The sequence below is a fragment of the Aulonocara stuartgranti genome (genome assembly GCF_965226115.1).
Source record: "Aulonocara stuartgranti genome assembly, chromosome: 13".
Classification (NCBI taxonomy): Eukaryota; Metazoa; Chordata; class Actinopteri; order Cichliformes; family Cichlidae; genus Aulonocara; species Aulonocara stuartgranti.
Genome location: NC_138949.1, coordinates 15,753,138 through 15,769,211, shown reverse-complemented (window position 1 = coordinate 15,769,211; position 16,074 = coordinate 15,753,138). Strand labels below are relative to the sequence as shown.

At 35.5% G+C, this 16,074-nt stretch overlaps 1 protein-coding gene across 4 annotated transcripts in view; it reads right to left on the bottom strand.

The window, feature by feature from the left end:
* Positions 1 to 16,074, bottom strand: part of eys (eyes shut homolog) — a 183,194-nt gene that overhangs the window by 126,879 nt on the left and 40,241 nt on the right. For all 4 annotated transcript variants that reach the window (XM_082557788.1, XM_082557789.1, XM_082557790.1 and 1 more), the window contains 8 exons: positions 15,627 to 15,740; positions 12,919 to 13,026; positions 12,143 to 12,376; positions 9,051 to 9,173; positions 8,835 to 8,948; positions 6,938 to 7,051; positions 5,792 to 5,905; positions 1,134 to 1,331 (listed from right to left, as the gene is read on the bottom strand). In XM_082557788.1, the coding sequence (XP_082413914.1) occupies positions 1,134 to 1,331; positions 5,792 to 5,905; positions 6,938 to 7,051; positions 8,835 to 8,948; positions 9,051 to 9,173; positions 12,143 to 12,376; positions 12,919 to 13,026; positions 15,627 to 15,740 (1,119 nt within the window). The remainder of the gene's footprint in view (positions 1 to 1,133; positions 1,332 to 5,791; positions 5,906 to 6,937; positions 7,052 to 8,834; positions 8,949 to 9,050; positions 9,174 to 12,142; positions 12,377 to 12,918; positions 13,027 to 15,626; positions 15,741 to 16,074) is intronic.

Here is a 16,074-nt window from a genome sequence, read left to right as displayed (position 1 = left end):
AGTGCTATTCTTAATTCAGAAGCTACAAATGCGGCAATTTCTTCCATCAGAAGTTAGAATTTCCCATGGCTAATAATCCATTCCTTCCTCTCTTTATTTATTAATGATTTTAACCAAGGATGCATCATTCTGTTTCTCCAACACAACACTGGTACAGGCAGCCAGTGACAGAGGTAATTGCAGTTCTTACAGGAGTGAATTTATTACTTCCCCAGTCAGGGTCCCTGGATTCTTCATTATCCCAAAGATTTACCACGTAATCTATGCTGTCACTCTGTCTTGGTGCGTGTAGATGCTATTACTCTCATTAAATGCTGTAAGTCCTCGGTGGCAGCAGCATTACTCATCACTGCCACTGTGGCTATGCAGTGCTGTCCCTTGTGGCTGGCTGGCTGGCTGCGACTGAGCACTGGCCAATAGGTCCAAGAATCCACCTTCACTAACCTAAGGTGAACTGGCTGCGCTCAAAATTGGCCAAGACAGCTTGTGGAGGCTACTGTAGCACTGAGAGGACAGTGATCCACTGCCATCACTATTTTAGAAAAAGCATAAGCCAGTTCAAAACTGGACTGGAGAGCTGGCAGTTTTCAAGAACGCCAGGAAGGGTGGAAGAAACAAATATTTTGATGCTTTTTCAAAACTAAACTAAATTTATGACAAAATCATGCAAATTCACAGTATAACATAAACAAAGCAAGATTCATTGACTGATAATTATTTCGAATTTATTACTTTTCAGCACTTTTCTAATGATCAGATATTTTTTTAAATACTTGGGCTAGAGATGAAATGCACGGGAGTAACCATTCAAAACCATTCATTCAAAGTCATTTAATATCCATTATTCAAATTGTAGCGCAACATCGATGACTGATCTTCTCTGACACATTATATTAAGAAACTAATCAAGTGCACTCCAGTAAAAAATGTCCAGCTCCTCTCTTCAGATGAATGATTCTAACCACAATATCTACAATGGTGAAGCAACTGAAAACTACCTATCACACTCCAAGTGAACAAAATCAAATTAGACACATAAATGGCATTTTAATGTCTAAATACACGCATGCAGCTTTGCTTCCGTCATGAGTGTATGTCATGAAAATGTTGGGAAGACGTAAGCTGTTTCGTACCATCATAGCAGAAGCCATGAAGACAGGGGCTGGAGCTGCACTCATCCACATTGATTTCACAGCGGGGACCAGTGAAGCCAAGGCGACAGTGACAGCGGAAACCTAAAGGGAAATGGTCCTGATCCAACTCTTCCACACATACTGCTCCATTCTCGCAGGGATTACTGGCCTCACAGGGTAAGAACTCACAATTATGACCTGAGGAGAGGCAAAGAAATAAATACAGAATCCAGAAGACAAGAATCTTGGTTAAAAACACAGTGCAAGAATTGATCTCAAGATTTAAAGTGTACACCTCTATTATATGTTTCCTTGAACCTACAATAGAATTGAGAACACACACCAAATGTTAATCTAAGGAAATTTACTAATTTAAGAAGAATAGTTCAGTGACACCTTATACTGTAGATGATGCGATATTAATAAGGCTGAAAATTATTTTGAAAATTTTCCACAACTTGTAGACAGTTTTTTATAGAGTAGTAAACCCCTGAGTGTCTTTATATCTTAGAAACTCTGCCTCTCTTTTTATACGCAATCAGGTTACTGACCTAATTTATTGGATAATGTTCCTCCACGTACTTTTCTAACCTTTTGATCAAATTTAAAATAAGCTAATATTTTAAAATGGCAGCACATTTGATTTTGAGTTGAGTTTTATATGGTGTGTTGCATTCTTTTTTATTGACATGTAAAGTAACGAACATTATGTTAACTCTACGAACATTCAAGCTGTTACAATACTACATAACATATATTTTTTTAAAAACCAAATTTTTATATATATATATATATATATATATATATATATATATATAAATAAAAATTTGGTTTTTATATATATATATATATATATATATATATATATATATATATATATATATATATATATATATATGTAAAATTTGTTTTTAAAAAAAAAAATATGTTATGTAGTATTATGTAATATATATATATATATATATATTTGTACTCATACAAAATGAGTTTTGCACAAAATTTCCTCATTCAATGCAACAATGCTCCATGCTGATTTAAAACTAGTGATAAAAGCACACATCTGGCTACTTAACCCTCAATGTCATTGCTAATGTGCTATTGAATACTGCCATTTGCATCATGTTTGAGCAACTTAACAACAGCTTTGATTATGAAAACTGACAGAACTAGGCAGAAAAATGAAAGTGGATAAAAATCACTTCAGATAGATTGTGCATAAGGCTAATCTCTCCTGAGCCTACAGAAAGTAAAATAACATAATTATAAAAAGCAGTGCAGAAAATTAACCAGATCAGTGCAGATGATAAAAATCTTCAAATGTTGCAAAACATGCAAAAATAGACAAAGCACAGTGGTGGTGCATCCTACTGAGATCGTTTCTGTAAAACAATCACATGAAGGAAATGAGTGAAGTTGTAGTCGAATCAGTTTCTTATTTGTCAGGAAACTGCTGAGTCCAAATGGTTTCTTATACCAAATAATATATAAGAAGCACTTTGGCTGAGCTAGCAGCTGGTTAGCTGGTTGATCCGTGAATTATGAAAGAATCTGAAGTGTAGTTATGGCTATTTTAACATAAATGTGGTGAAAATATTGATTTTGATATTACAAATGCTTCTAATAAATTGTATTGTATTGTATTGTATCTTTATTTGTTTCAGACATATAAAACAAAAAACAATATATACACACTACATATATTTTCATTTACAGATAAATGGTACTTCTACTGTGACAGCTTCTCAGTTAGTTATCATTTGGTAAACAGTAGTACAACTTTTCACTGATATATTTGTTGTACGGTACAAGTGGGTGAAATTAAAGCTCCACAAAGCCATGGCTTTCTTGATACACTGAATCACTTGAAATCCTCAGATATAAAGCGAGTTAATCATTCACCCTCTGAGAAATACTCCCAGAAATGGCTTTAGCGTTTGACTTCATGAACTGTATAATTATTTCTGTCATAGTATAAAGGAGTAGCTTTGCACACTGATGCACACTGGAGATGCAGAGTGGCCACTACCACACTGTACACTGAAGTGGTGTTACAAGGGTAATCACTTGTTTTTGACATTACTTTCTACAGTTCTTTGAATCACACTAGAACACTTTCATTTTCAGAGCTCTGAATGTTTCTGCTTATGTTGTCAGTATGTCATTGAAGTGCCTTTTTTAAAGTCATTTTCTTCTGATGACTCTGCTGTAAATCCCAAATTTGTGAAATACTGCCCTGACTGTTGTCCTTCTACGATGATCTCACAGCCAATGAGCTCATTAGATCTGTCAAAGTGGTTGTTGGGTTTTACTGAGGTCCTTCTCAACTGGCTGCCTGATTTTTTAGGATGAATTGCTAAAAAGAGTCTGGCTAAGTAAATGTTTTCTCTTTTTTTTTCTTTTTGCCATCAAACATAATAAAGTTTTACTGTTTTGTGTTTTGGAGAAATCCCAGTTTTAGAAATGTATCACGCACAGTCAGCAGTGCATCTCTTATAAGACCAGCATGTGGATTAATAATATATTAAAAACTAAAATATTTACCAGAATGGGATTTAAACCCAGCTGTGCCAAAACGCAACATAAAAAAGTTTTTTTTTCATCATTATGCTGATAAAATTATCTCATCTTTTCTTATTCATTTATGTGGGGATATAGTATCAATAATAAAATGTGAAAATTACTTTTTAACATATTTATTGATTTATTTGAGAAAATGAAATGACTGAGTAAATGAATTCACCGTGATAAAGTAATGCATCTGACAACCAGTCATGGATAAAAGTACTAGGCCGTCATGTAAACCCATGCCATGAAGCTCAGCACAGTTTCTATGCTGATGTTAATTCCAATGGTTTGGAATATGTGGTCTGTCACTTTTTATATGTCAAAAATTAACAATGTAGTTTAACATAGTTAACTGATGTGCTGCATGTAGAGTTACAGCTATTTCTAATTTTCAACCCTTGTTTCTTTGTTGGACTTTTGCATTCACAATACACAAACAAAATTACAACAAAAAATTACATAAAACCATAACACACTATAATTACAAAATTATGAAGAATTCTGTGTAAAACATAACGTAAAAAAAAAAAAAAAAAAAAAAACATAAGAAATTATTAGAACCCAGGCTCTGGGCTCTTTAGTACTGAAGAGGATTAGGGCCACTGGAAAAAAAATCTGAGAAAAAAGTCAGAATTCTGGGATTAAAGTCAGAATTCTGACTTTTTTCTCAGAATTCTGAAAAAAAATTTTTTTTGATGAAAAAGTCAGAATTCTGAGAAAAACGTCAGAATTCTGACTTTAATCCCAGAATTCTGACTTTTTTCTCAGATTAGGGCCACTGGAAAAAAAATCTGAGAAAAAGTCAGAATTCTGGGATTAAAGTCAGAATTCTGACATTTTTCTGAGATTTCTGAAAAAAAATTTTTGATGAAAAAGTCAGAATTCTGAGAAAAACGTCAGAATTCTGACTTTAATCCCAGAATTCTGACTTTTTTCTCAGATTAGGGCCACTGGAAAAAAAATCTGAGAAAAATCAGAATCAGAATCAGAAACTTTATTGTCATTGTCATGAGAACAACGAAAAAAGTCCAAATTCTGAGAAAAAAGTCAGAATTCTGACTTTTTTCTCAGAATTCGGGAAAAGAAGAAAAAAAAAAAAAAGACGTGCCCACTTCCCCCCCCCCCCCCCCCCCCGTGTGGCCCTAATCCTATTCCGTACTTTAGAACCCAAACTTTCACAGATATTTTCAAAAGTAGACTACATGGCTACATCCGTGATTTTATGAGAATTAAAACACCGGAATCCACAGACAAAGAGGGGTGATTAATTGCTTTTGTCTAAATTTTGCATTTGTTGCATAGTGACCAGCAAAAGATGTCTGCAGAACATAAAAGTATCACGTCACAGCGAAGTTAACATTAAAGGTTTTGGTTAAAGAATTTTATCACTTCAACACTTATCCAAAGAGATATTTGTGAAAAATGTATTAAAATTTATTTGTTAACAAAAGGTAACACTTTAATAGTAAATTGACTGACTTACTCTAGTTTTGTTTTCATTTGATTCAGTTTAGTTTTTTGTTTGTTTCTTTACTGGACAATGAAATTGTAATTCTTAATTTTTCCCAATAACTTTTCAGTAAACACATATTAAAATGATTATAAAGTTAATGTAAAGTTGTATCTAATATTTGAAAATGGTTTATAAATGTTGTGTAAACTATCTAGAGCCATTTGGATAATAACAAGTTATTATTATTATGAAGTTAAAACAGTTATTAGTTTACTTTAGGCAGGTGGCGTGGCACTGACATAAAACACAACAGTGAGCCTAAAGTGTCATGGTCATGCCCTATTTCACTGTTTTCTCATATTTATTTGCACTAGCTATTATATTGTGGTTAGGGTTTAAAAAACACCAAGTTAAAGAGTTTTAGGACATGTGAGAATAAAGATGTCACATGGCTGGGAGAAGCATCAACTGTGGCTTATACCTGCCTAGTTATTCAAGAGTTCTTTATTTAACTACAGATTAAGAATAAAGACTTACTAATTTTGTTGAGACATGTGAAGTTAGTTCAGACAGGTGAAAATAATAGTATGTGAATTTAATTAACTTTGCTTTTTGTCCCCATTCTCTCAGTGCTCATTACCTTTAAATGGAGCCACACACTGGCAGAAGTAATTACCAGGCTGGTCAATGCAAGTGGCTCCATTCTTGCAGGGAGATGAAGCACACTCGTCAATGTCGAGTTCACATGTTGTACCTTTGACGGGAAAGAACACAACTTGATAAATATGCTATGCCGAAGAGTGATCGACATAAACATTCAGTAATTCAACCAATTAAAAATGACCTTTTCTGTATTATTATCTATGCTGTACCGCATGTTCTTGCTGTTACTTTACATCAATCTTTCACCTGACGAAGAAAAGCAAATTGAATGTGGATAAACAACATGTACTTTTGGCATTCTTTGTGGGGAGGGGATATTGCGGACCTTAATGCTACACACAGAGAATGAAAGAAGTGCTAAACAGAGCTATAATACCATAAAGGGTTTCCTGCTGTGCTGCAGCAACGTAGCTGGAGCAGCAAGAACATCCTCTTTCTATTTTACATATCATTTGTCAACATGCAAAAAGAAAAAAGTTTTAAATGCATAATCCTTAAGAATTTTAGAAAGAAGAGAAATCACCTCCTTTGTGCGTGTAAGATTTCACAGGATTGAGCACTGCACCACTTCTATTTTTGGGTCTGCACTGTGAGAATTATTAGCAAATTGCTAGGAAACAGTTCAAAAGCCATTGTTGTCGTTGACCTTTAAGTTTGGGAGTCTTACCTGTGGTTTAATCTACAGTCAACTTTGCACTATAAACAGTGAGCATCGTAGCACCACATGTAAAGCAAAAAGCACTACAGGATAAGATGAGTGCAAACGTAACACCGCTCTACTAATTGCTCCTAAATAACCATGACCATTTTACACCTAAATACAACAAAGCAGAGGAATGACTATGGCTGTAGATTCATGTTCACATGTTAGTCCGAGTCTGAACTATAAACTGCTAGCATAAACGTACAGTACAGTGCTTCATAGCCCAAGATCTGGTGCAGATTTAGTACTTGTTCAACCTCAGAGACATGTTCACGTCCACAACCCCCATTTTTGTGAAGTTTTATTGCTTCTCTGTTTATTTGTACTGGAAAACTATTCACACATTATGCAAAATAAATATATGTATAGGATGTCACATCACACATTACAGAAGTATTCACATAAAGTACATTCACTGACCTGCAAAGCCAGACATACAGAGACATCCGTAGGCATGAACTAGGTCAACACAAGTGGCATTGTGCAGGCAGGGAGAGGACGTGCACTCGTCTATGTTGACTTCACAGTAGATGCCTATAATGTTAACAAGCAGCAGCAGTCACAAATGGTCAAAAAGTGCCATACAGCACAGATTTGACTGAAGGAAAGAAATATGCTTTATTTGGCATGACGGTTAAATGTGTATATGCATGTATGCTCAACAGGTAATTTTGACTATGCCTACATAGTTGCATTAACAACCATGAGCAGGTGTACATAATAAAATGATTGATGGGCACACACACATTCTATAGAATACAGACTATTGACTTGCTGTTCTGTCCTTGTTTTTTGCTCAAAATAGAGAGCAGATTAGCAGCAAACTAACCAAGCAGCAAGATGATTTTTTTCCTTCACTATCGCTGTTTCGCACATTTACTCTCTGTAAGCTTTAGAGGAGGCTGTTACATAGTGTGAAATGCCAAAATGATAACGGGTCTTTGAATTACACCAACATTCCATGTAATTACAGTGTACTGTTTGTGCTGCACTTGTAACACTATAAACAATAGAGCTGTTTTTTTTAACCTCATCTCCTCCTTTGTGGATCTTTTCTAAAGATTTGCATGGTGGAAGCATTAACACATCGGATTAGTCTTGCTGCCCATAGTGACGGTCAGCTTTCCCAGAAATAATTATCTAAGTGATCTCTCTTTAGCACAGTCGAGACATCCAAGTTTTTGTGGGTTTTTTTCAAAGTTTTTGTCCAGTAATGAATGCTACATGACATTTTATTAAAGCAGATTTGCTAAGACATATGTTCTATTATATTCTGGGAATTTATTCTGATTTTGGTGACTCAATTACGTCTTTAATTAAAAAAAGAGAATAACACTTTTCAAGTCAGTATTTGGTAAAATTTATGAAGTTTCCTCTAGATTTCAGTTCAGAAAACCCATGAAATGTCAATATCAAAGCCTTTTAGATTTTATTTAGATAAACACTGACATCTTATGAGTTTATGAATCCCTTATTGTGCTAATGACAATACCAAACAAACATTTCTACTTTGCACAGATGTATTAAATAATCTGTGAAAATTTTAATGGCAGCATTGAAGTTCTCAGAAGGATAAACATCCTCTGGCTCTCCTCTGACAACACAGACTACATTTTTATACCTCTGATTAGCAAGAGTGTAGTTGGGTTAAAGTAAACACTGCTTTTGCTTATTTTACTCAACACTTATGTTAAAAATAGCCACATCTGGAGGCATCAAATCCAAAGATATTTGTTTCCAAAAATCCAAAAATTACATTTACAGCAAGGAAATATTTACACAATTTTAGCATTACAATTTAAACTTACTGTATTACCTGTTTAAGGAAACATTTTTCAAGAGCTATGACTATAAGACATTAAATACATTCAGTGAAACTTCAGAAGCACCACATCCAACCTCGAGCCTGTAAAGTTTTATGCACTTTAAGATCATTTTCATACTTCAGCTGTGGGCAATAAACTCTTAACACTTTGATTTTTCTCAAAATTGGATCACAAATCAAACTGCTAGCACTGTTTAATAAATATTTTAAAATACATTTTAAGGAAGCTGTAAATATATAGTAATAAAACAGAACAAGAAAAAAATACATATTTGTGTATTAAATTAATATATGATCTTACATTCATGGCATTGTGTCAAAAACAAACATACATTAACAATAAATTACATAATATATGGATATTATATTTTTACTATGCTTGCTAATGTTTATAGACATTTGCCAGTTATTTCGAGTGACTCTTGCTCAGCTTTATTTTCATAGGTCACACATATAAGTTTGAGCAGTCATGGTAAGAACCATATAAAATACCTGTGATCCCAGGGGGACACTGGCAGCTGAATGAGTTGAGCTCATCTACGCAGGAGCCTCCATTGCGACAAGGCTGGCTGAGACATTCATTCACTTCAATCTCACAATTATTTCCTAAGAAAATATAAAAGAAGGACTGCATGTTGACAAATTGCTTCTGTGAATAAAATGCCACTTTAACTCACAAAGAATAACTTCAAGATAGCTTTCACTTACCAATAAATCCTGGTGCACAGAAGCAATTGTAGCCGTTCAAAGTGTCTTTACAAATGCTCAGGACTCCACATGGCTCTTTTTCACAGTCATCAATGTTTATCTCACAAAACTGGCCTGTTAAACCTGTGGAAAAAGGGTGAGAGTTTCTACGGGATCTCTCATTTTTACATTGCATTTCTTTAAAGTTATCCCTTTAGGATGCTTGATAACATACCGTTGTTGTTTTTTTTAAATCTCTGAAAGTTATATTATTTATCTCTATAACTCGAGAAAATGACAAAACGTACACTGAGTGTACTATTGTTAAGGAAAAACAAAAATGTAAATATTTATGTGGAATTTTGGACTCTGAAACAGTGTTTTTGGGACTTTTCTGCACATATTTTATTGTGCAAGGTTGCACATGTGCACACATGAGCAAGATAAGCTGATACCATAAAAAAGAAATGCATAGTACCCACAATGGTTTGGAAGAAGAAGACTGCGAGGAAGCAAATGTTAATAACAGAGCAGGGTTAAATAAAATTCCAAAATGTCTTTGTGTTTCATGTTAAGGGAAGACATGCGGTTATTGTTGCAGTGTGTTATAGGAGAAATAATTAATGAAAACATAAGCCTTTTTACAAGAAAACCCCAAAGTGCACCTTTTAAGCATAAAATCAACATGCATTAAAAATGTAAGATGTTTGTCATGAGCATGTTTGGTTTGAGGCTTTTTATAACTACAATTTTCTTCTGTTTTAAAAAACCCCCCAAAAAACAACTGGTTTTACTTTCAAATGAAAACACAGCACTTCATACAAGCAATGAACCCTCAGTGCCTTCCACACTGTTCACTTAAAGCAGGGGTGCTCAATCCCAGTCCTCGAGAGCTACTGTCCTGCAGCTTTTAGATGCATCCCTACTCCAACACAGCTGAATCAAATGTTTGATTACCTCTTCAGCATGCCATCAAGTTTGGAAAAGGCCTGATAACAAGCCATTCATTTGATTCAGCTGTGTCGGAACTAGAGATGGACCGATCCGATATTACGTATCGGTATCGGTCCGATACTGACCTAAATTACTGGATCGGATATCGGAGAAAAATAAAAAATGTAATCCGATCCATTAAATATCACGAAAGCACCTCACAAAACTTGCAACACACCGTAACTCACCTCAGAACGTTAGCAGTCGGAGCAGTATGCGTCACGTGATAGAGCGGCTGTGGCATGCGGGACCTGTGGGTGGTCTGGATAGCATTTGGAGCTTCGCTAGCAACCTGGCATTTCATCTCCGACAAAGTTATCCCCGAGAGAAGTAAAGCACGTGTGTAAGTCCATCTCTGAATGTTTGTAAAGCATTCCCACGTTAAGCTTAATGAGCGACTGCCTCTCGCTCTCCGGCTGCTACTTCAATCATGAAACTGCTTAAATGATCAGCTGATCGGCTTTTCTGTCGCGAGTCCGTGTCTCTGGTTTGTTTTTGGCCCACTTTGCGCCAGAAAGAGGAAACCAGCGGCTGAACAACAGCAGCACGTTTAAGCTTGATAAGCTGTTGTTACAATTTATTTAATATTACTTTCTACTCCAGGATCTTTTTCTACGTAGCTGACGGCTGTAACTGTGCAGGGGCGGATCTAGCAAAGTTTAGCCAGGGGGGCCGATAGGGCATTAACTGGGAAAAGGGGGCACAAAGACATACTTTTCTTTCTTATTCTCATTTAAAATGTCTAGCTTTTAATAAATAATTATCTGACAGCCAAAGTTTTAATTTGATGTAAAATGAATAGAAGTCAATTACTGTATATAGTAACTATTAAGTCTAATATATATACCCTAGTAAGCTATAGTACTTTTTACTTTGGGAAGGTACCATCTGTGCAGTCTGCAATTTTGTTGAAGAAAGATGTTGAATCTATTTAATATTTCTTGAAAAAGAATTGATTTCTGTGCATTTTTTTTTCACACTGCATCAAATTAAGGTTGATTACGTCGATTAAGCATCATGAGGTGGAGCGTGAGGGGTGGTTCCCTATTTTTTATTTATTTATTTTTGTTGTTGCTGGGAGTTGGAACCCTATTAGTTAGGTTGCTTAATATTTACGCTAAGTACTCTTTAAAATACCAGAATAGGGAGGATGGTGTAGGTCTAAGTTTATTAGATTGATCAGTATTGCTGAACTATGAAATATTTTTTTTGTATACAGGTATAACAGAATAGCTTTAGTGTAGTTGTTGTTTTAAACTTGAGTATGAACTTGCAGACTTGCAAAATGCAGCAAGATATTTTAAAAAACAGTTTTGTTGATTAAAAAACACTATATCGGATTCATATCGGTATCGGCAGATATCCAAATTTATGATATCGGTATCGGTATCGGACATAAAAAAGTGGTATCGTGCCATCTCTAGTCGGAACAAGGATGCATCTAAAAGCTGCAGGACAGTAGCTCTCGAGGACTGGGATTGAGCACCCCTGACTTAAAGCTATGAAAGAACTTCTTAGAGAAGGAAATTAGTCATTCGAGATGTTGTAGGTAGACGACAGTTGATTGCTAATGAAATTGTTTTAGCATTTCTAAACAATTTGTAAAGATTGTCCTATTTTATTAACATTTTACTAAGTACCAAAATTATCAGTGTGATCTGGAGGTTTAAACATTTGTTATAACAATTCTTTGTGGCCACTGCTAGTACAGTAAGTGCGGCAATCACCAGTACAGGTTGCATTTTTTATCAAATAGAAATGAAGTAATGACTGCAATTTCGGATTGAAATATTTCATGTTATAATAATAGATGTGCTTACTTGTATTTTATCAAAGGGATACATTGCTAAAGGAACACTTGTGGAGTCTACGTGGGCAAAGAGGAATCCTAAACGTCACCACTGCTTTGAAGTCAGCTCACAACCTGATGAACTGAGCCTTGACTTACACATTTCATAAGACTGTTATGTGTTGTTGCTTAAGGCCAAAGAGATTAGACTCCCACAGAGAAGAAAGCTGAACAAGTAAAAGGCTCAAACTGGGAGTGTGTCTGCTATATACATGATTCATTCAAGGAAATGCCGCACCTGAAACAAGCCCCTGCAGAGTGATGAACCCACCTGGTAAACAATCACACTTGAACCCTCCTGATAGATTGACACACGCTGAACCATGTTGACACAGGCCATCAACGCAGTGGTTTATAGGTGTTTTGCAGTGCCGCCCAGTGTACCCATGTTGACACACACATCTAGAAGTATTTTCCAGCTTTTCACAGAGGATGGTTCCCTCGGGGTTGCAGGGATTTGACACACATTGGTTTACCGATGAGGAGCAATCTTTGCCAAGGTATCCTGTAAGAGGTGGGATCAAAGGCATGGTTGATGCTATGTGCTGTGTACAGTAAGCTGTTCCACATCTGTCAAAAATCATGAATTGTGATTTCATGTAAATATGTCATTGCCAGGATTTTTAGTCCTTGCTGACTTGCATAATTCAACCAGTCAGCGTATATATCAATAAAGCCAAAGAGAGACTTCAGAAATAGTACAGGAAAACATACAGTCAGCCTTTTCACCAATCTGAATATGTGTATATTGGCTTCTAATGATATTCAATTGGAGGTAAAATATGTGTTGATTATTCCACAGAAAACAACAACAGTGATATGTTTTAATGTGCACTAACGACTGAAGTTACAAAAGGGATTGGGCGTCTAATTAAGTGATGCTCAGTGTGGCTACATCGATTAAATAACTTAATACTATTTTTTATGAAGCCCACTGTTCAACATTTATAGATTAGTGACTGGAGCAATGAGTACGTCTGATCAATATGTCAAAACAAAGATTAAATAAATGTATGCCAGTCTGCTGTGTAAAGGCTCGTTCAATACCTGCCGGACAAATGCACTGCGTTTCCCCAGTCAAGCTGTAGGAGCAGGTTCCTCCATTTTTGCAGAGGTCTGGTGTACACGGAGAGTCGGACAATGAACAATTTTTTCCTGAAAAGGTAAACATTGTTAACAAGATTGTTAATTTATCAAGGTGATGACGAACGATAGGACTGGAAACGTACAGAAACGTCTCAACAAGGTGACACACAAATGAATTTGACTGTAGCGAGGAAAGACCATTAAAGTGAGAAGTGTGTGTTTTAGTAATGAAGTCAGTAGGGGAGATAATGCTGTGTAATTGCCATATCTTTGCACTTTTAGTGTCTATCAAGTTTTTTTCTCACCGCTGAAAGCACACATAGTTTATTGAAAAATATGTTTGGGTTTTCTTTGTTAAACATATATGGGTTGGAATGAAAGTTTCATTAATATCCTAATTTAAAAAAACTAAATGAACATGTATTAGTTAGGGAAATTACCCAAAGTAATTTAAATGTTTGCACTTTGTGCTTATTAAGAGGATAAAGTGCTGTTTTGGATTTCTGTACCACATGTTCTATATGTAGACAGATTTATCCAATATTCAGCTTATACGTGTGGATTTTTAATTATCAATTAGATACACTCTTACATTAGTAAAGCCAGATATTTTAATGGTTATAGCTGTTTAACATTCATTGAACTAGGCTATGTTCATCAAGGCCCACTGTGAAAATGATAACACAGATAACTCGCCAGTAAAGCCCGCAGGACAGATGCACTCATAGTCTGCAACCAGGTCAATACATGTGGAGTTATTGGTGCAGACACATTCATCATAGTTGATTTCACAGTTCAGCCCCTTAAATCCTCGTATGGAAAGAAAAGCAAAAATCACATATCAGATATGGTGTGCGAATGTCAGTAAACACCAGACTTGAAAAGATACTAATTACCCATAAATTACAACCCAAAGCAATTTATGGCTTTCATCTAATTTTACATGACTTTTTCCACAAGTTAACAAGGTAGAGAATACACTGTGCCACAGGAAAATAAGATGTATGTTTTCACTCTGCGTGCTCACCTGTTTATGACTTTTTTTCATGGTGGTTAATTCTGAGTTATCGCACTACATTTGATATTTAAAAAATTAAAAGGTTGAAGTCATCATGTAAAAGTGAATGCTGCCAATTTCTGACATTTTATTCCCTCATAAATATATTCCACCGTGTGGTCACGCTACAAAATGACTATCATTAGCACTGTCACACACTGCAGCTACAGGAGGCCCATGACTAATGCTTGGCTATCAGCACCATCGGTGCAGGTCAAATTCTCATCATTTCTCAAACTGACCATGGAACCAATTTCCACCTCTCTCCAAGTCATAAAATTTGACAATTATCCTGACTTCATTAAAAATGCATAACAGGCTTCACCCACAATCACAGATTAATCAGAGGTATGTCTCACAGGTAAGATGTCAACCGGACCAAGAAATTACAGGAAAAATAGGTGTGATTCATTTCTTTTACACTAATGACACACGTGACAATTTCTGATTGAATGATTTTATGTGATCGGAGAAATCTAAGCAAATACTTGCCAACCTTGAACTGCAAACCAGGAGATTCAAAATGTTTAACTGAATATTATCCTGAGTAAAGCTAGCAATCAGCTTTGTATGGTTAAAAAAAAAAAAAAAAACAGCTGTTGGGGAGAGTACAGTACCTTTACACAGATTTTAATTGAATTCTGCTCTTAGCTCTATTAGCTTCGTTTCAATTTTGACAAAATTCTATCCTGACAAATGAGACGGGGAACAATAATCTTATGTAGTTATGCTGGAATTGAGTCCTTGCAGATTCCGTGAAGGCCTGTGTGGATAACACTAGTTATTTCATTTTTGTTCAGGACAAATCCAATAGATCTAAGAGAGTCTGTGCTGCAATGCAATGCACAAGAATTCCACTATTCACTTGAAAGCAATAAACTTACTGAATGTACCGTGCATTCTTCTGACATAGTGAAAAGATTTTTTGTGCAGGGGAGAGGAATCTGGAGGGGTTGGTTCAGTTCATTTCATGCATTAATGAGCTCATAAGATGAGAATTTTGGAGAAACTGCTGTAAGGTAGATAAAAATATGTGTTGCAATTGCTAAAATTATTCAAAATACAGTAAACTATTACAGATGTTTTGATTCTTGAGATTAAAACTGAAGTAGATATCACTGTGAAATTAGAGCTCGGCTACTTTAAAAAAAGGCAGAAGAAGCGACAAAGCAATTAAGAAAAATTCTTTACCACATTCAATTCTGTTTAAACAAAGTATTATGTCTTACAGTAAGTATCAGTCTACAGTAAAGTACACAAATGGTGATGGTGCCCTCATTTTGTCACCTGGATACTTTTATAAGAGTTTTCCTTGTAGCAAAAAATAAAAAGCCTCGCTTCGCGAATCACTTGAATCGCAGCTGCAGTGAAAATAAGTCAATGTCTTTTCATCTCTGCTTGCCCATTTATCCCTAAGAATAAGAAAACGACCTCCAAATGGAAAAAAGAAAAGAATGTAAAAGTGTTTCTGAATAGCTATTTCATTTAAACCATGGTTATAACTTTAGGGCTGCAATTGCTTGACTGCCCACTTAAAAACCAACAAAGTCTGAATAAGCAATATAATGATATTATCTTGACTTTTGGGACATATAATTGCATTACAACTTACCCTCTGAGCATAAGCACTGATACATGTCAATGCCATCCACGCAAATGCCACCATTCTGACATGGGTTTGACTGGCAGTCATTAAGATTTACTTCACAAAACGACCCTCCAAACCCTGCAGCATATGTAGAAAGAAAGAAAGAAAAAAAAAAAAAAGCGTTATTTGAATCCTTTTTGGCTGGTTTTATTTCTCAGTCAATTAGGATCAGCATGACTTTGTTTTCACAAACAAAAGCTGGTTTTCAAAGCTCGTATTGATTCAAAGAACTTGCTGGGCACATGCAGACTCAGCTCACTGGATCATTTAATCATGTTTAATAAGAGGCAGTCATTGCCCTTCTGATTTATTACATTAAACAAGCCAAATCCAGTGATTTTTAAGATCAAAGTCAATCAATACACAAAGAGAACCGCATAAAACAAATAACATGCATCAGCGCACACATGTA